Source organism: Tursiops truncatus, chromosome 15, assembly GCF_011762595.2.
Source record: "Tursiops truncatus isolate mTurTru1 chromosome 15, mTurTru1.mat.Y, whole genome shotgun sequence".
In the NCBI taxonomy this organism is placed as follows: domain Eukaryota; kingdom Metazoa; phylum Chordata; class Mammalia; order Artiodactyla; family Delphinidae; genus Tursiops; species Tursiops truncatus.
The window spans coordinates 58,796,929-58,816,835 of NC_047048.1; the positions used below are offsets into that span (position 1 = coordinate 58,796,929).

General features: G+C 53.6%; 1 protein-coding gene across 1 annotated transcript in view; it reads left to right on the forward strand.

Moving 5' to 3' along the window:
• The window catches only part of RSPO4 (R-spondin 4), a 39,509-nt gene extending 22,746 nt beyond the window's left edge, over positions 1–16,763 (forward strand). Inside the window, exons 2-5 of the mRNA XM_033840996.1 lie at positions 9,475–9,663; positions 10,365–10,505; positions 13,112–13,297; positions 16,660–16,763. Of these exons, the coding sequence (XP_033696887.1) occupies positions 9,475–9,663; positions 10,365–10,505; positions 13,112–13,297; positions 16,660–16,763 (620 nt within the window). The remainder of the gene's footprint in view (positions 1–9,474; positions 9,664–10,364; positions 10,506–13,111; positions 13,298–16,659) is intronic.
• Positions 16,764–19,907: the final 3,144 nt, after the last annotated feature.

A 19,907-nucleotide genomic window follows, 5' to 3' on the forward strand; every position in this document is an offset into this window, starting at 1 on the left:
GTGGTAAGAGGGGCCAAGTTGCCCCTTCCAAATATCAGCCCAACCTCTCATCCATCGTCACGCCAGCAGGGACAGGCACTGTGACACAGTAGAGTCTGGGGGCTCGGTCTAACTCTGTGACTTATAGTTGTTGGCCTTTGAGCCTTAGTTTGCTCCTCAGTAAAGTAAGAAGTAATAACAGCACCTGCCGTCTTGCTTCTTTTTTTTGTGGGGGGGGTGGGCGGTACGCGGGCCTCTCACTGCTGTGGCCCCTCCTGTTGCGGAGCACAGGCTCCGGACACGCAGGCTCAGCGGCCATGTCTCACAGCATGTGGGATCTTCCCGGACCGAGGCACGAACCCGTATCCCCTGCATCCGCAGGTGGACTCTCAACCACTGCGCCACCAGGGAAGCCCCGTCTTGCTTCTTAAAATGAGGTCTGGAGACCAGCACGATCAGCATCCCCCAGGAGCATCGTACAAAAGCAGAATCTCAGGCCCCAGCCCAGACCTTTAGCATCAAAATCTACACTTGAACCCAAGGTCCCTGGGCACTCTGTGTGCTCCTTAGAGTTTGGGACGCCCTGGCTGACCTCACAAAGTGGTTTCTGAAAATCACGCGAGTTCATACATATATGACCCCAGGCACACCAGTGTACACGTTAAACCAACAGCATATATCGAGGGATGGAGGTGTCTCTGCTTTTAATAAGCAGCCCCAAGTGATTCTGATGTGGATTTAAATCTCAGGATCACCACTGGCTGGGAAACAGCAGATGTGGGTATGAGCCCTGGCTCCACTTCCAGCCTCCATCTCCCCACCTCCCCAGCCCATGGAAGCCGATGTCTGAAAGTGATTCTATGTGGACCTCAAGCAGGGGCTGGGGCAGGGCACTTCCCCACCTCCCCAGGCCTAGGTGGGTGGCAAGAGAATCACTTGTAGAGAGCTTAGAGGGGACCTGAAGGACGGGGAAATAGGCATGTCACCCCTGATTGAACACGCAGGTACTGATCTGCCCCACATCATGGAAATGAGGGGAGATGAGTACGGGATGAGGGGAAAATGAATGAGAGATGCAGAAGAGGCAGGGTCTGTCCTGCGAACACGTGTACTGCCACTGTTTGGCTAATTTCCTGTCTCAGTCAAGGTCAAATGGACATTGAAGGAGGCAGTAGCCTTAGCACAGCACTGGGAACCTAGCAAGGCCTTAGCAAGGGGACCTGTTATTCTGCGTGGAGGATTAAAGGAGGTGCTGGGATACACTGGCAGCTGGGAGGCCGTGTGGCCTCGAGATGAAGCCTTCAGGTTCTGCAGCCACACTGCTTGGGTCTTCTTACTAAGTGACCTCAGGCAAGCAGCAGCCCTGCCCTGGGCCTCAGTTTCCTCCTCTCTGAAATAGATATAATAAGTATACCTAAATTAATTTTGCAGCATCTCTATATGGAATGGTAAGCAGCTATAAAAAAGCATGAGTCAGTGATGTGCAACATTCGCCAGGATAATTTAAGTGAGCAAAGCATGGTGCTAAAGAGTCTGTGGAGTGTGCTGTGGTTTACCCCTGCCCTCCTGGAGCTCACCTTTCAGTGGTGGGAAAGAGACACCAAAAATTCAAACGAACACATCACACATCAGGTGGGGATAAATGCCAAAGAAAAACAAAGCAGGGTGAGACAAGGATGCAGGGATGGGTGCTACTTCAGGCGAGGTGGTCAGGGAGGTCTCACGGAGGAGGGGACGTTCCAGCAGAGACCTGAAGTGGAGTAAGCCCTGAGGATGTATGTGGGGAGGGCATTCCAGGCAAAGGGAGGGGCAAGTGCAAAGGCCCTGAGGAGGGAGTGGTCTTGGCATATTTGAGGAACGGCAAGGATGAGGCCAGCATGACTGGAGCAGGGCAAGCGATGATTGGGAGGGAGGGGGGAAAACGTGTTGGTGCAGACCAATTTCTGATAGATTCCATGTGGGACAGGAAGGAAAGAAAAGAGGCAGGGGGACTCCAAGAGTTCTGACCATGAGTGGAGTAGCCATTCACCCAGATGGACAGGAGAGGCAGGTTTGCGGGGAAGGAGGGGAAAGGATTACAAGTTTCCATTTTGGATGTGTGCCTATTGTTACTATATGCTGAGGGTCCTACGCATTAACCCCTTGGTGTCAGGCACAGACATCGTAGCAGGGATTCACTGTCTGCTCCTTGCCCGAGCTCCCTCCCTGCCACCAACTTATATACTGTCATGTACTCACCTCTCTTAAAAACCTTTCTTTCTCCCACACAGACTAGCCCTGCTCTCGTCCCCACATCTGCCTCTCCAGAAAACCATCCCTGATGACTGCAGTCTGTGCCCAGCCCCTGGCTCTGAGCTCTGCTGGGCAGACATCACCAGCTTTCTTTGCAATGTATGATCCTAGTTCTCCCAACTAGACTGCAGCCTCCCTGAGAACAGCTTTTGAGAACTTTTATTAAGCCATCATTCATTCATTCATGCATTATTCTTTCTTTTAAGAAATAGTGGGCACCTACAATGTGCAAGACTGTGGAAATCTGAAGGAGAATGAGCCAGGCTGGGCCCCAGCCCTCAAGTGAGCACCTCAGGGTGCCTCTCATGTATCTCCCATGAAGCAAGGAATAAAATAATGCTCATTCATCAGCCATGAGCTGAGCTGGATGAGCTCACAAGTGCCTGGGAGGTGATTGCTACTACCATTGTCCCCATTTTGCAGAAGAGGAGACTGAGGTTTAGAATAGTGAAGCCACTTCCCTAAGATCACCCAGCCAGAAAATGGTGTTTTGTCATGCTGCAGAGCTGAGATCATCTCAATGTCCCCACACCTGCAGGAGTCTCCAAACCTGGAGTCATCTCTAGGGCCCGTGCCTTGCTGAGGATGGTGCAATCTGCCCCCGATGCAGGAATGCGCCTGGGGCCCTCTGAGCCAGCCTCCAGTGGCAGTGAGTGCCTCCCATATGCGGCGGTCTGAGCAGGCGGACGGGAGCCCAGATGTTGTTTATTTCCTCTGGTTATCGGCGACATGCATCCCACACTGCCAGGCAGGGATCCGAGAAGGCACTGCCCATCACTCTCTGCATGGGGCCTCCCTACATGGTTCTGGATCCTTCTCAAGGACATAGCAGGGCCCAGGGCAGGGCCTGGCCCTCCTCAGGTTGCACTGCCTTGGGGCAGGGAGGAGCGGTCTCTTTTTCTTCTTCCCCATCTTCCTCACCCACAGGGAGTCCTTCGGGACAGCTGTGTCAAATCCTTTAGTCCACCATGACACACAATGTTCTCATGCAACACACACTTCCCTGGGCACATCCCAATTATGAAGAAACTCTACCCCAAAAATGCTGACATCAAATTAAAAGTTCTGCACTGATTGCCAAAGCAAGTCCAAGATCACAAACACCAATGGAGGTGTGGCAGGTGGCGACAGTAACATTACTGAGACCCTCATTAAGTGTCAAGCCTGCTCAGGTCCTCAAGGTTCTGTAAGGTTGGCCGGTGTGATTTCTATTTTACAGATGGGAAAACTGAAGCACAGAGAGATTAAGGCACTAGTTCAGGGTCACATGGCAAGGATAAAGGGTAGAGCTGGGATTTGAACTCGAGCAGTCTGTCTCTTAACCCAACTCCACTTTAAAGTGGGAACCTGTTAGCAGTGCAGATTCTCAGCCTCCCCCCCGCCCAACCCCAGACTTACTGGATCAGCAGCTCTGGGGGAAGGCCCAGCAATCTGTGTTTTTAACAAGCCCTCTAGGTGAATGTGATGCGTGCCCAAGTTGGGACCCCCTGTTCTACATTGCCTTCTAATGTGAACGAATGAAGCAGGTACAAGATAAACAGCAGCTCGAGGGGGATAACACGTGGCAGCTGACCTTTGCCCTCAGTGTCAGGGGTAGCAATGGGGGGGCGGGGACTGACAAACTGGAGAGCACATGCCCCATCTATGGAACTCCAACTAAACGTTGCCCTGCAGGAATGCAGGCCCAGTGTTAGCAGGTATTCATACCTTTTCCAGAGAAGTCCAAATTCCAGCTTCTTATGTGAAATCTGATTTTTTTAAATGTTGGCAAATTTTTTTGGTTTTTTTTAAGTGTGTGGCTGGAGTTCTTGGCTTTTGGGTATTGAGGATTTTTCATTGACAGACTCACTGTGGGCTGCTGAGGAGATGAGCCTGTCTGGGGAAAACAGGTAATTTTCAGGGTCCAAGATGTCTCCCTGTGCCTTTTGACCCCCTCAAGGAAAGCACTGCAGAGTGAAGGTGGGGGGGAGGCATGATAATGCAGAGATGACCCTGAATCCACTCAAATCCCTAAATGAAAACATATAGAGATCACTTGCAAACACTGAACCATTGACTCCTATCAAAACAAGGGGCTTGGAGGGCTTCCCTGGTGGCGCAGTGGTTGAGAGTCCGCCTGCCGATGCAGGGGACGCAGGTTCGTGCCCCGGTCCGGGAAGATCCCACATGCCGTGGAGCGGCTGGGCCCGTGAGCCATGGCCGCTGAGCCTGCGCGTCCGGAGCCTGTGCTCCGCAACGGGAGAGGCCACAGCAGTGAGAGGCCCGCGTACCGCAAACAAACAAAAGCAACAAGGGGCTTGGGCTCATTCTCAGGATGTGGATGACTCTGAGGTTGGGAACCCTTGTTTCAAACAGCACAGGTCATTCCCTGATCCCAACAGAAAGAAAAACCTGCCCTTCACCCAAGACCAAATCTGCCTCCTCTGTCTCTTCCCTGAGCCCTTCACCATCCTGAGGATGAAAGACCATCTCCCTGGAGATGGTGGTTGGTGGCTGTCCTCCACCAATGCCTCTGGCCTCCGTTCTCTCACCAGTGAAAGGGGAGGAGGGTCCAAATGTGGGCTGACAATCCCACCATGTATCGTGTCAGTGAGGGAACAGGAAAGGAATTTATATTTATGGAGAAGGACCTACGACATGCCAGGTACTTGCTGCTTGCACACACCTCATAACAAAATGTGTGGGAGTAGGGGTTGTTGCCACAGTTTTTCAGGTGGAGAAACTGAGGCCCACATTGATGAAGGTACTTATCCAAGGTCAGTCAGCGGGTGGTGGAGCCAGGATTTGAACCTGGGCACCTGGACCATACTACATGTCCTTAGGTATTTGAAGGCAGAAAACAATATAATAACAAGATATCCAATTTATCAGAAGTCTGCTGCCAGGCCTTAAGTTAAGAGTTTTCCATGTACCATCTCCTTTCATCACAACAGCACTGCAAGTTAAGCATTATCCCCCCTTTTACAGCTAGAATAACTGAGGCCCAGAGAGTTAAAAGTACTTTGCCCGTGATCACACAGCTGCTGCCACATTTCATAACCATTGAGCCCCCAGCACTGGACCTCACAGAAAGCAGGGGCTCAGTAACTGTTGAATGAATGGATGGATGGATCACTCAGCCTTGGGCTAATGCACGTACAGAGTTGTTATAAGCCTGCATCCCTTTGTAAATTGCCAACCCCACTGTCATTCTCCATAACATGGACATCCAAGTCTCAGCTTGTCCCCTGGGTGCTTGGGGAAGGACAGTAGGACTCAGATGTCATTCCAAGCCCCTCCAGCTGCTGGAGCAGCACAAGGCCATCCTTTTTGGTACAACTGACACTTTGACCAGGGGAGGATGGTCTTGATTATGGGAGATACTGATTAAGGGAAATCACAGGGGGTGCCTTCCCCTCTGATGCCCCAAGAAAGCTCGGGGAACTTGCAGATCAGAGCTCAAATACTTCATTTAGAAACGTGTATCAGAGCTGCTAGAGGGCAGCAAAGAAGGCCAGCATGCAGTTGAGGTGTAGAAGGAGCCAGGGGTTTTCAAACTGTGCTCCCTACAATCCCAGGGTCCCTTGGCGTGCCATGGTCAGGCTGGGCGGGCAGTGCTTCAGGTCCCTTGGCCTTGAAGCAGAGCTGCTCCACCATGATCTGTTGGGCTCCACCTATCTGGTGAGATACATCTTTTTTTTTTTTTTTTTTTTTTTTGCGGTATGTGGGCCTCTCACTGTTGTGACCTCTCCCGTTGCGGAGCACAGGCTCCGGACGCGCAGGTTCAGGGGCCATGGCTCACGGGCCCAGCCGCTCCGCGGCATGCGGGATCTTCCCAGACTGGGTCACGAACCCGTGTCCCCTGCATCGGCAGGCGGACTCTCAACCGCTGCGCCACCAGGGAAGCCCGAGATACATCATTTTGATTGCAATTTGACAGGAGGAGAGCTAGCTCAAGTGAACTAGTGACTTTCTTTGGAGCTATGGGGTTAGCCAAGCCTTGGGGGACTGGAACCTGGGCTTGGAAGATGGTCAGAAACTCTGTCTGACCATCTAGGGCCCATGAAGTTTCTGGTTGCTTTTTTTTCTCTCCCTGCATCTGATTTATTTTCTCTCTCTCTCTCTCTCTGCTTCTGTGTGGTCAGGAGTCTTTGGCTGCACGTGACAGAAAACCCTACTCAAAATGGCTTTAGAAAAGAAGAGACTTTATGGACCCTCCTAGGGGTGGATCCAGGTGCACAGACAATCTCTTGTGTGGCCTCCATTCTCGGGACACTCACCCCTCATGCGTTGCCCACCAGCTCTGGCCTACATCTTCTCAAATCCAAACAGAGTGCAAACACACACACACACACACACACACACACACATACACGCAATCCTAAGACTAGCTCTAGTTGAAACATGTGCCTGTGTCTGAACCAATCACTGCAGTCAAGGGGACCTGGTTCTCTGGTTGCCGAATCCCAGGTTAAATGCATCTGGACAGAGATGGTTCCACATGAACCTGAAAGTCAAAGACGGGGCCTCTGTTAGCAAAGAAAGGGGCCACAGATGCCAGTGCTCACCAGAGCTTCTCGCACAGGCCACCTTGCCCTCCTACAAACGTCCTTAGGTCAAGAGGCCATCCTAGACCATTGTCTGTTGGCCCACAGTCAAAATTCTCAAGAGAGATGGTCTAATTGTCCCAGCCTGGATGAACTGTCAGGCCCTGGTACAGCCTGTCCACCACTGGCCAGGGGACAGGGTCATGCAGTACAAGAATATTTGCCACGTCTCGTTCTCAGGGAAAGGAGATTGTGAGCAGGGAAGACACTTCCACAATGCCAATTACATCTATTTTGGTCTTGTTTAAATGCACATCCCTGGGCCTATATACTTTACAACCTCCCTGGGGATTCTTATGCACAGTCAAGTTTAAGAACCATCAAGTTTGGCTCTTTCTAAAGCAGCATTGTACAAACTCTAGTTGTCGTCACTTATTATTCATAAAAATTAGCATTCAGGTCTCTATACCCGTGATCTTGGGGAAGTGGGAGGAACAGTACTGCTCTTTCTAGTGAGTTAGAGATATGATGACAAGCCTGAGTGAGGCCATTAGAATCAAAAAGTCAGAGGTGCCATTACAACATAGAGGCACTAGAGGGCACCCTACCAACTGCCGGGACCAAGGATGCAGCAGGAGGCAGAGACAACTCTCTACAATACCCCGGTGATGAATGATGCTAGTTGAGACTCATCACCTGTGCGCGTGCGCACACACACACACACACACACACACACACACACACACTCACACACTCACACACCCCGCACCCTCTGAGGTCAGGGGAGGGTCCTTGTTGGGTTCTTTTTTCTGCAGCATGTTGAAATATCACTCTACAGATAGTGCTGTAGCTCTAATTGGAATTGCTTTGCTGTTTGGCTACCTGACCTTGGGGAAGCCTGCACCTCCTCTGGCTTCAGCGTCCCCAGTGATGTGGCATGGGTTGTGCTGAGTGACCCCTAAGCTCTTCCAAGAGACAGTGGTTAGTAAGAGTTTTGCTTTGTCACCATCTGCGTTGCTATTACAGTCGCTTCTGTGGGCTTCAGCCCTACTACCAGGCATATCTGATTGGTCAGGTTTTGGTCAATGCCCACTCACTGTCGACTTGAAGGGCCAGGCCTCTATGGATTCTGTTTCTGGGGGCAGGCACCAGGATTTGCCCTTCTCCAGGGCCCCTCACAACAGGGAATTCCTCTGAAAGGAAGATGGGGCACCAATAGGAAGGGGGTGGGGGTGAGGCTGGAGAGTCAAGAATGTCCCCTGCTAGGTGGCCATGGGCTCGGGTGGGCCAAAGTGTATAAGTAGTTTATTAAACAGGCTGACCTTGATGGAGTATTAACATACATGAAACAGCTTCATGTTTCCCTAATCGCTGTGTCTAAGAAGCTGCCTGGTCCTCTTCTGTCCCTTAATGACACCTGGTCACTTTCTGACTCTCCCCAAATACCATCTTCCCCCGATGGTCTGCCCTGCTGCCTCCTGCTGGGGCACCCGCCAGCAACCAGCCTTCTTGGGGAGGCAGCAGCAGCGGCACTTGAGCCTGGCTACTCCTAGGGGGCCCTCGCTGCTGAGAACCCCCTTGCTTGCCATGAAGGATGTGCAGGTTCTTCTGCTGCCTCCCCCTCCCAACTTGGCCCTTCTCTCTCCTGGTCTCTTTTCTCTGCTCAAAGAGATGTTGGACGGGGCAGACCTGCAGGGCTGCCACACAGGTTCATGTCCAACCAAGGCATGAGGTGCTGGTCACCCCTTTTTGCAGGCATCCGTCTCTGTGAGGGGTACCCTTGCCTCTCCTCCCTCTTGGTTTGGGGGTTGGGAACAGCGGGAAAGCCACAGCGTTCCCCCTTCCCCAGGCTGACAGCTCCTAAGTCCCCTGAGTCCCCCTCTCTAGGGGGTCAGCTTGATCAGGTGGTGGTCAGACAGCAGAGACTCCCTATAAGCCTTGGAGAAGCTCTCTTTCCAGGGTATTTTCCGCCTCTTTCTTCGCAGTTTTGAGCCCTGGTTGCCAATTCTGGAACAACAAAAAGTTCCTTTCCTCCACTTGCTATACTTGATGATTTGGGGAGCCTTTGATAATGGTGGCAGTGAGGAATGGGGTATTGTTCAGAAAGGCAGCAGGAGGGTGAGGGGCTCCTCCACAGGCATGTGCACCCCACACCCAGTCAAACATACACACTATGTTAGTGAAGATCAAGTTTGTCTGTGAGTGACAGAGGACTCCAAATAACGGTGGTATGAACAAAATAGATACTGATTTTTCTCTCATGTAACAGTCTGCACAGGCAGAAGAGGGCTGATGCAGCATGTCTACCTTCCTCGAGGACCCAGGATCTTTTTATCTTATTTCTCCAGTATCCTTAACACATGGTCTCTGTCTCATGATCCAAAATAGATGCTCATGCTCCAGCCATCGTGTTCACATTCCACCCACCAGGAAGGATGAGGGGATGACAAAGGGTATGCCCCTGCCCTCTAAGCTCTCTAGAAGTTGCACACACTGCTTTACCTTATAACACACTAGATTTTGGTCGCTGACCACATCTAGTTGCGTGGGCAATGTAGTCATCTGGGTGGCCACGTGCTCAATTGCTATACCAGTGAGACAGTCTGAGCTGCTCACGCATATGGTTTGACTATCTCTCTCTTCCTTTCCCCACCCTCCACCCTGGTCTGGCTGGCAGTGGGCACTGGTCTGGGGGGCAACTGCACAGGCTGTGTCATCTGCTCAGAGGAGAATGGCTGCTCCACCTGCCAGCAGAGGCTCTTCCTGTTCATCCGCCGGGAAGGTATCCGCCAGTACGGCAAGTGTGTGCATGACTGTCCCCCCGGCTACTTCGGCGTCCGCGGCCAGGAGGTCAACAGGTGCAGAAGTACGTGGCCCCTCCCTTGTCCTGTGCTAGCGCTGTCCCCCTGAGCATCCCTGGCCCACATCCTGCCTCCAGCCCAACGCAGCCCCCGGGGAAGTACTATACGCCTGAGCCCGGACTCTGAGATACTTGCTGGCTTTCAGGCTGGCTGTGAAGCCCTTAGCAAGTCAGTGCCCTCTCTGGGCTCAACACTAATGGGACAGGGGACCTTCGCTTCTACCCTAGTTTGGCTTTGTGGCCTTTGGCAGGCTACTCACTCTCTCTGGGCCTAGCTCAATGGGAAAAGGAGCCCTAACTCCTAACTCTAATTTTCACTGTGACCTGGACAAATCATGACCATCTCTGAGATTTGATGGAAATGGAGTAGGGAGTCCTCACTCCCAGTCCAGATTTACTGTGTGACTTGAGGCAACTTACTTGCCCTCTCTGAGCCTCAGCTAAAATGAGAAAGGAAATCAAAATAACCATGTTACCTTGGACATGTCACCTGCCCCCACTGAGCCTCAATTCAAATGAGAACAAGAGTTCTTGAATGCGGCTCAGTTTGACCCTGGACAAGTCTGGGCTTCAGAGGACACACTGAATCCAGACCCCAGTGCTACAGAGCTTGGGCTACTCAGAGGCCCTCCCCAGTCCCAGGCAGTCCCAGAGGGTCCCCTCCCTGGGCAGCCACCCTCACCAAGGGTGGCCCTGCTGTATTACAGAATGTGGGGCCACATGTGAGAGCTGCTTCAGCCAGGACTTCTGCATCCAGTGCAAGAGGCGGTTTTACCTGCACAAGGGAAAGTGTCTGCCCACCTGCCCGCCGGGCACCGCAGCCCAGCAGAGCACACGGGAGTGCCAGGGTGAGTGGGGGCATCCCCACCCTGCCCTGTCCCCTCCCTCCCTGGAGCAGGGGCTGGTGAGGGGTGTCAGGAGACCTGGAAGAAATCATAGGAGTATGTCACGTGGTGATGGGAAGCCCAACACCGTGTCAGGTACACCTATGAACCCTTCAATACACTAGACCCATCATAAGCACCATTATGATTACTATTACTACCAACATCTACATCAGTATGATTGCCAAGAGAGGCCACAGAGCACAGAAGAAGAGCATTGATTTTGGAATAAGGCCTGGGTTCAAATGCTAGCTCTAAAATTCACCATCAGTGACCTTGAGCAAGTCAGTTAAGCTCTCTGTCCCTCAGTTTCTCCAAATGTTAAAAAAATTACAGTAGAACATAGAACCTACTTCATGGGGGGGGGTTGTCGTAAGGGGTAAATTAATACAATTTAAAGTACTTAATACAGTAACTAACACAGCAAATGCTCAATGCATGTCATTATTATTACACATCATATTAGCTGTCATTACTGTTCTGTTTTCCCATCACTCCTTTTCAGACTCCTGTGTGAGCCCCTCCTCTGTGATCTGTCCTTACACAAGGGTATTCTCCAGTGTTCTCACCTAAATCACATATCTCTGCCTATACATTCTCTCTGGGCACATGTTCACCGTCATTCCAAAAGCTGATGGCTCCTAACTCACTGTCCTCAACTGCATTTCTCCATGGGCAGCAGACTCACATCCTCACCTGCCCTATGGATGCCTCCTTCCCTCCCTCCCCATCCCCAGCCTGGGGCTTCCTCTGGGCTTCCTCCATCAATAACCAGCTCCGGGCATCACTGTGGGCTCTTCTCTCTCATCCTACATCCAATCCAATCTCGTTCTTTCACTCAGGAAATATTTACTAGAGCATCTTCTACGCTCCAGGCACTTTCAAAGTTGCTGGGGACACATCAGTGAACAAAACAGACAAAGCTTCTGCCCTTATAGACGTGACATTTTAGTGGGGAGACGGAAGACACACAAAAATAAATACAGATGTTAGGTGGTAAAAAGAACTCTGGGGGAAATGAAGCAGAATAAAGCTCCCAAACCTGCCGCACCCCTCCTTCCCCCTTTTCCCCACCCCATCCCCACACATCCCTTTCTCCCCACCCTCTGCCCATTGCTGGGACCTTGGCCGCAGCCTCTTGCCTACCTGCCTGCCTCTGGTCTCACTGCCTCTAGCCCAGCTGGCTCATTTCAGAAGCAAGAGTGATTATTTCAAAATGACAATCTGATCAGGCTTCTCTTCTGCTCAAGGCCCTTCAGTGGCTCCCATTGTCCTCAGGTAGAGCCCCCAGGCTATGGGCAGTCTGGTCCCCATCTGCCACCTCTCCACCCCTATCATTTTTTTCCTTCCCCATTTGAGTCCGTGCTCCAACTTCCCCATGAGGGCAGAGTCATCCTGGGGATTTTGCTAGGGTTATTCCTTTCACCTGGAGCACTTCTCCTTCCTGCCCCTCCCTGAGCCTGGCTGACCTCCCCAGCCCTACTTCAAGACACAGATCAGGAGTCTCCTCCTCCAGGAAGCCTTCCAGGTCACCCAGGCTGGGACCCTCTGGTCTCCCACAGCTGCCTGTTTTTCCCCATCACTGTCAGAGCACCCTGCCTTCCAGCCTGACCGCTCTAGACAGTGAACTCTGGGAGGCAGACCCAAGACCAGCAGACAGACCGGCAGGGTCTGTCTTGTTCCTGCTGCACCTCGGCACCCAGCACGGCAGGTGGCACACAGTAGGTGCTCAGTTTTTGCTTCCCAAATGAATGCATCTGTGAAGGACCATCATTCAAAGGTTTGGAGAGCTGGAGTCTGGGCCCAACTGGATCTTAAACACTTGCAGTTCTGTTTTGTGAGCTCCTTCTCTGTTCCCTTAGCAAGCCCCTCACCTGCTCTAGACCTCAGTGTCCTAATCTGAAAAATGGGGTATTAATAGCTGCCCGATTCTCTGCCTACCTTTCAGGGACTCTTAAAAGAATCAAATGTGAAAGAATACTATATATGGTCATATATTTTGAAAATTTCTCCCTACTAAGACCTTTCATGTCCGTGACTTCATTTTTCCTCACAACAGCCCAGTGTAGCTCCCACCTCCTACAGCTGATCAAAGGCACACGATCAAGTTCAAAATCCAGGTCCTGGCCCCGAGGGCCTCCCAGCTGACCTTGAACCTTCACTCCACCCCCACTGTAGCTTCCTTGTCCCTGACACAGCGTGGCCAGTCCCCCAGGCTGTACACAGCTGCCCCGCATGCACTTCCTTCCATCACCACCTGATGAAGAAGTCCTCTCTCCCTTTAGCTCCTTTGTCACCTCCTCAGGGAAGCCTTCCCCTTTAAAGCCACACAACGGGTCCCTCAGGCGTCTGGCCCGCAGCAGCCTGTGCTTGCTCTAGTACAGCTCTCATCCCAGGCTCTTACAAATAGCTGTTTAAACGTCCCCCTCTGCTGCTTGTAATAGCCTGTGACTCCTTTGCATGAGGAGATGGTGTCTTCAGGGAACTGAACCGCTCAGACCCTGCCCTTGAGCTGAGGAACACTCGCTGCCGGCTGACCCCATCTGTCTGTCTGTCTCTCCACCTCACAGAGGAGTGTGAGCTGGGCCCCTGGGGCAGCTGGAGCCCCTGCACACACAACGGGAAGACCTGCGGCTCAGCCTGGGGCCTGGAGACCCGCGTGCGGGAGGCCGGCCGGGCCGGGCGGGAGGAGGCAGCCACCTGCCAGGTGCTATCTGAGTCAAGGCAATGTCCCATTCGGAGGCCCTGCCCGGGAGGTGAGCACCAGGCCGGGCACGGGGGGCAGCAGCAGGCAGGGCCCAGGGTGGCTCTGAGTGGCCTTGGGACACAGCCCCCACAACGAGTCCCTGTAAGGCTGCCTGAAAGCCCCCCTCTAGCCACACCTTTCTGTGTCTTGAGCATTGCCCCCTCTGGTGTCCTCCTACTGGGGTCAGTCCCAGACCCCTTGGGAAGATCAAGCTTGCCCTTTCCAGCGGGAGTTTGTGACCCTTTCAGACTGACACCTCCTGTCAAAGGACTTGGGACGCCCTCTTTACACTCTGAAACAAAGTCATGGATAATGTGACCCACTGGCACTGGTCATTTTTTAAAAGATTCAGTATAGTGCTTAACTATAAAAGAGAAATAAAAGAAATTTCAATGGCAGCGCTTGGGTCCCAGGCACCAGAGAGTACTGACCGAAGTCAAATCACAGTGAAAGTGGTAGCCGTCCACGGTCAGGGCCTTATGCACGGCTGTGTTGCCGTCAGAGATGCAAATTCCCAAATGGCGACCAGCTCTTAGTAAAGTCCAACAAAACTGTCTGACTTCTCGATTGACACCACGCTGGCAGCCCTAGAATATTCAGTAATGGACAAGTGTTCCCAAACACTTGGCATTCACACAAGAGACAGAGTTCAACTCTCAGCTCCCTACGTGAGGCTGGAGCAGCCGTTAGAGAACTGGCTGGGATGGGGTCTTCTTCCTGGGGGACTGTCCCACGCAGCAACCCCCATCCCTTCCACTGAATGGCCCAGGGAACCCCTTCATTGTAACAACCGAGATCACCACGGAGTTCCAGAATATCCCACTGGCTATGAAGAACCACTGATTTAAATAGAAGAGAGGCCGCAGAGCGTGTGGGTAAGATGTAAACAGCGAGTAGTAAGAATGTGGCATTAGCTAATGTTAACTGTGCACCTACTATGCACAGGGCACTGTGATAATCCTCTACATTCATTAAGTCATTTAATCTGCACAATGACACTATGAGGTGGGTATTGTTATTCTAGTTTTACCGATGAGGAGATTAAGGACCAGAGAGGTTAAGCCACTTGCTCAACGGTCACACAGCTAGGGAAAGGTGGACCTGGAATTCAAACATAGGTCTGTGTGCAAAGAAGAATCTACAGCCATGGTAAGGGTGAGGGCCCTGGAGCTAGGTGACCTGGGGCTCACTGGGTCGGGGTGGAGTCAGGACTTAAACCCAGGGGCACCCCTGGTTTCAGAAGGGCTTGTGGTGTCTGGGTTGGGAGTGCAGGTAACAGACATGGAGGCACCTCAGGGCCATAGTGGGCAGTTGGGGACAGAGGATGAGTTTGAGATGGGACCAGAGAAACTAAGAGACCCCAGACCTGAGGAAGCACCCACACAGACGGACAGGTGTCCGTAGCTCTATGGCCACATCTCTGATGGCATCTGAGAGCTAGTGGCTGATTGGCTGTGGAGGGATTGAGAGAGGAGAGCTGTCCCCCCAGGTAATAACAATGAGAATAATAACAACAATAGCAACAGCAGCGAACATCCAGAAGCGCTGACCACATGCCGGCACTGTGCTAAGTGCTTTGTAAATATGATGCCTTTGATCCTCACAACAGCCCTGCTGTGGGCTCCCTGCGGCATCTGCTCAAATGTCCCTCCTCAGAGAGCCTTCCATGAGCGTCCCCCAACCAAGAGTCACTTTCCATCATATCACGTCGCAAGCTCTTAAATCTTCCTGAAATGATCATGCACATTCTTTGCTTGTTTAATGTCTGTCTTCCTCGATAGAGTGGGACCTCCAGTGAAAGCAAGCTCTTTGCTTTATTTCCAGCTCCCTCTCTAGCACCTAGAACAGGGCCTGGCACATAGTAGGTGCTCAGTCAACACTTGTGGATGGCAGGTGTGGGTGGGTAGGTAGGCCTAGGGAAGAGGTGGGGACCCAAAGCCTCTCACCCCATTTCCCACCTTCACAGCTGGCAAGGGCCCCTCAGGCAGCCCCCCACCCCATCCCCCAGATGCTGTCCTTCCCTGAGGGCTGACACAGTCAGCGGGGGCTTAGAGGGGCACCTGGCTTCAGCACCCCTGAAGGGCCCAGGAGTGGGTGTAGGGGGCCCCAGAAGCGGGCAGCTAGGTCTCAGGGGATGACCCTGAGAAGGGAGGAGCCCTGACTCCAGAGGAGGCGGGCACACAGCTGATACTCAGGTAATAAAATTGCCCTCCCCTTGCCACTCCCAGCTCTCTAAGTGCCTGACCTGTGACCTTGGGAAGTGGTTCCCTGAGCCTCGGTTCCTTCATGTTCGAGGGGGCACACAGCTCCTGTGGGAGAAGGGGATGGGGCCAACGATGGGTGAAAACGGCCTGGATGTGGAGACACTTTTAAAACAGAAATTTAGGGCTGGCCCTGCTCCCAGCCATGCCTCAGTCTTCTCACCTGTTGATAATAATAATGACAAAAAACAATGGGAAGAGCATTCCAGGCGGAGGGCAAAGCCACTGCAAAGGTGTGGAGGTGGCATGAACCTGCCAGCGGCCAGGACGGTGTGAGCAAGGGGGCTGGGGCGGGGGCGGGGAGGCCACGGAGACAACATGATCTTTTCCTCCAAGTGAGTGAGGAGTCACTTGAAAGTGATGCCCAGAACTCCAGCCCAGGCTGTGCCACTGAGTTAAGTGAGGCCCCACCTGGGCCTCAGTCACCTCACCTGAGAAATGGGACTTGATAAGATGTTTGTGTTAGAAACTCACCCCAGCTCCACGGGGCATGGGGAGTGGGGCACAATGGGGTCAGGATCCCGAGGCAGGTCTGGGGTTTGCATCCACTCCCCACGGTGGGAAGTGGGTGAGGCACAGACCCCGGTGACGGCGTCAGATGGGGCAGTGGGCCTGCGCCTGCTTCCCAGCTGTTGTGAGGGTGGCATACTCAGTGGGAGCCTCAGCTAAGTGCTGACGTTACTGTTGTCGTTTTGAGGGCAGAGCTGGGCCCAAGCTGAGTGGGAAGGTTGGTGCCGGGACCGAGGTGAAAGGTGTTGAGTCTCCAGGGAAGAGCCCCGTAAACCTCACAGTGAGTGCACGTGGGAGTGCCATGGGCGCCCCCTCGAGGCCACCCTAAGTCCCAACTGGGGTCCCAACAGTGGACCTCCAGGCCTGGCGGGGCAGATGCCCAGCATGGGTGGTGCTCAGCAGGTCAGCGCCCTCCCCACCCCCCGCCGAGGAACTGAGGGGAGTGTCCGGTTTGGGGTAAGTGATGCTGCCGTCCCAACTCCAAAAAGGAGTGATTGTCAGGTCAGCACCCCCATGTCATTCCGACCCTGCTACGGGGAGTGGGGGGCACCCTCGTCTGTCAGGATGGCCTCAGCAACAACGCCCCGCGATCTCGTTGCAGAAAGTAACCCCAACCAGAAGAAGAGCGGGAAAGATCGGCGCCCGCGCAAGGACCGGAAGCTGGACGGCAGGGGGGAAGGGAGGCCCCGCCCAGCGCCCGCCTAGGCACGCCCCCCGCAGCCAGGCCGCCGGCAGCTCCAAGCTTTCTCTCGCGCGCTCCTCGCTTTCTTGCCGCTGCTTTCTCTTCCTTCTCTCTTCTCTTTCTCACCTACCTCTCCTCTCTTTTTTCTCTTTTATTTCCTGCATTTCTAACCCTTCTGTTTTCCCCTTCTCCCTCCCCTCCTTTCTCTTCTTTCTCTCTTTCCTTTTATCTTTTTCTTTCCTCCTGTTTTTCTTCTGTTCTTCACTGCGTCCCCCACCACCCGCCCCCCGACACACACACACTAAGACAGACACCAGCTCCTGTGCACTCCATCCCTCACCCCCTCGCTCTCTGTCTCCTCCTTAAAGAAAGCAAACATCTTTTTCTAGGCCTTTCCCGGACTGTCCCTGACCCCTTTGCAGAGAAGGTGTTTCTAAGGGCAGGGCCCAGGCCACAGCCCAGGCAGGCTTCCTGAGTCCTGAGAGACCCGCTTCTGCTCCAGAGGAGACCCCAGAACCCGGAGCTGTGGGTGCCTCCAGCTCTGGCCAATCCCTGGAGGCATTTCCACAGCCCTCAGCCACCAGCTCCCCTGGGAACCCCCTGGAAGAGTCTCAGGGCTTCTTGCTGCCCCAGCTGGCCACGGAGGAACCACGACGGGGCCTCTGGCTGGTCAACCAGCCCGTGCCCTCCTGTGTCGCAATCACCCTCCTGGGAGCTGCCTGCTGCACTCATCAGTGCTCCCTCAGCACCCTTCCTCTCGCGGTTCCCTGGCCCCTGCGTCCTGAGCCCATGGTACACCCATGTCCTGCATCAGGTGGGGCTGTCACCCCTGGAGGAACCACCAGCCCATCCTAGAAGAGGCCATGGAGGCTGAAAGGAACGTTGAGATCATCCAGGCCACTCTGTCCCCCCGGGTCCTCCTGCCTGTTGTACCGCTGGGGAAACAGGCCTGAGAAGGGACTTTCCCAAGGTCACACAGGGAACCCAGGGGCTGTGCCTTCCACCTGTTGGTTGCCCTGCTCAGCACACCCACGGCTGAGAGGGAACTTCGGGAGCCCTTGGGGAGGTGAGGAAAGAAGTTGTTGGATCAGGGGAAGATTCCCCCACTCACCCACAGCACCCCGACACCCCAGCCTGCGACCCCCGCACACCAGCCGGAAGAGCAGGAGGCATCTCCTTACTGCCTGTTGTCCCGCCGTCAAGTGCCTCCTTCTTCCTTTGCTCCCCTGACTCCCCAGGAAGCAGTGCTCCCAATTCACATTGGCATTTCCAGCAGCCAAGAGCAGGGAGAGCGTGAGACCCCAGGGGCCCAGGGTGGCCTGGGAATTGGGGCTGTCAGCTGGCTGGAGGAGAGGCCAAAGGTGATGAAGTGGCACATCCCCACCCGAGACAGCGCCCACCCCCAGGCCTCCCTCCACCTGGTGCATGGGGATCCCCTAGCACTGCCTCCAACAGATTCGGAGGAACTGCCCCTTCCCAGGCCTCAGTCCCCCTCTCACCTCCCTGAGGTCAGCAAGAGCCCCTTGCCTGGCCAGGCCACCAGCTTCTCTTCTGCAAAAGTTTGTGCCTCTGAAATGCTCTGTTGTTGTTGTTGTTTCAATACCCCACTATTTTTTTTTTTTTTTTTTTAATAAAGGGAAAAGAAAGAAACTCGCAAATGCTTCTTGGGCATCAAGCAGGTGTTATGAAATCATGACGCTGATGAGTTTGGAGTAGCGGAATCTAAATGATGTGGGGTGGTTTTCTCTGGAATGCCCGGGGCCAAGAGGGCCAGGGTGTGCCAGGGACTGGGTGGGGGGCGTGGGGGGAGAGGAGAATTGGGCCCTCAGCCCCTCCAGGCCTCCTGTAAGAAGGGGGCTCGGCCGGAGGCAGAAGAGAGCAACCCTGTGCCTTTCAGCCCCAAGATTACAGGAGAGACCCCAGGAACCTATCTGTGTGCTATATGACATGTCTGAGGGGTCAGGGACACCTAGGAGGTGTGACAATTGCACAGAGCCACCTAAACTTCCTGGGCTGCTGGTGAGAGGGGCCTCAGCACTGGGAGGCACAGGTCCAAGTCCCAGCCTGTCATCGGCCATCTGTGGGGCCAAGGCCAAATCATTTCCTCCTTCTGGGCCTCGGTGCCCCCGTTTGATGGAGGAAGACGAGGCATAACTGGATTAAATCCATTGCGCAGCCTGGGTGGCCCAACAGCATCCTCTGGGTGCTTCCTAAAAATTCAGATTTCAGGGCCCCGCCCAGACTTACTAATTGTGAACAAATTTCGGAACAGACAGTGAGCGCAAACGTTCATTCCAAGACGAGATCGGGGGAGAGGGCAGCTCTCAGATGACTTCCAGTCCCAGATCACTGGGTCTAAATTTGAGGGGGCTGCACTTTTGATTCTGACCTCGAGGCTCACTAATCTGATTCTACAAAGTTTATATTCTACATGGAGTTTTCTGGTAAGATTCAAATTCTAGGATGCTGAATGTTCTAAATTCCACAATTCTGAGACACAAAGATAGGATGAGAAAATTCCAGTCCTGCAATCCCCTGGCCATGTGCTTTCCCTCAGGGGGCCTGGTCCTCTGCCCCAACTGGGGGCTGTGGACAAGATTTTTTCTAAACGTTTTCAAATTAGGAGATAAAGTTTCTTCAGGGCCTAAGCCCCTCCTCTAACCTTTGGATCGCAGATGTTTCCCTGCCCCCCAGCTCCTAACCCTCACCAATCCCAGCCTCTCCCACATTCTCCCGGGGATTTAGGCCCCTTACTGGGAACCACGTCTTAGAGGCCAAACCTACCAGGTAACCACGTCTTAGAGGCCAAACTCAGAGAGAAGCTCGGAAACTGATGGGGCCACCCAGCAAGAGAGGACTGTCAGGCAGAGTACGGGGGAGGTTCCGGCTTCTGGCCCCTCCGGATGCTACCCCAGTGGCAGAGAATTAACAGCTTAGCCCAGGTTTAGGAGCTCCCGCCTGACCCCTCCGGCGGCCCACTCCAGCTAAGCCCGCTACGGCCCTCTCGCCCCGGCTCTGCATCCGCCTGGGCTCACTCCGCACCTGCCTGTCGGGGCACCACGGTGCCCGTCCTACCCACTTTCTGTCACTAGAGGGCGTCACCCAACCGGGAACAGGCTCATAACCGAGCAACACCGCTTGCGATGGTGGCTTCGGATGACTGGCGT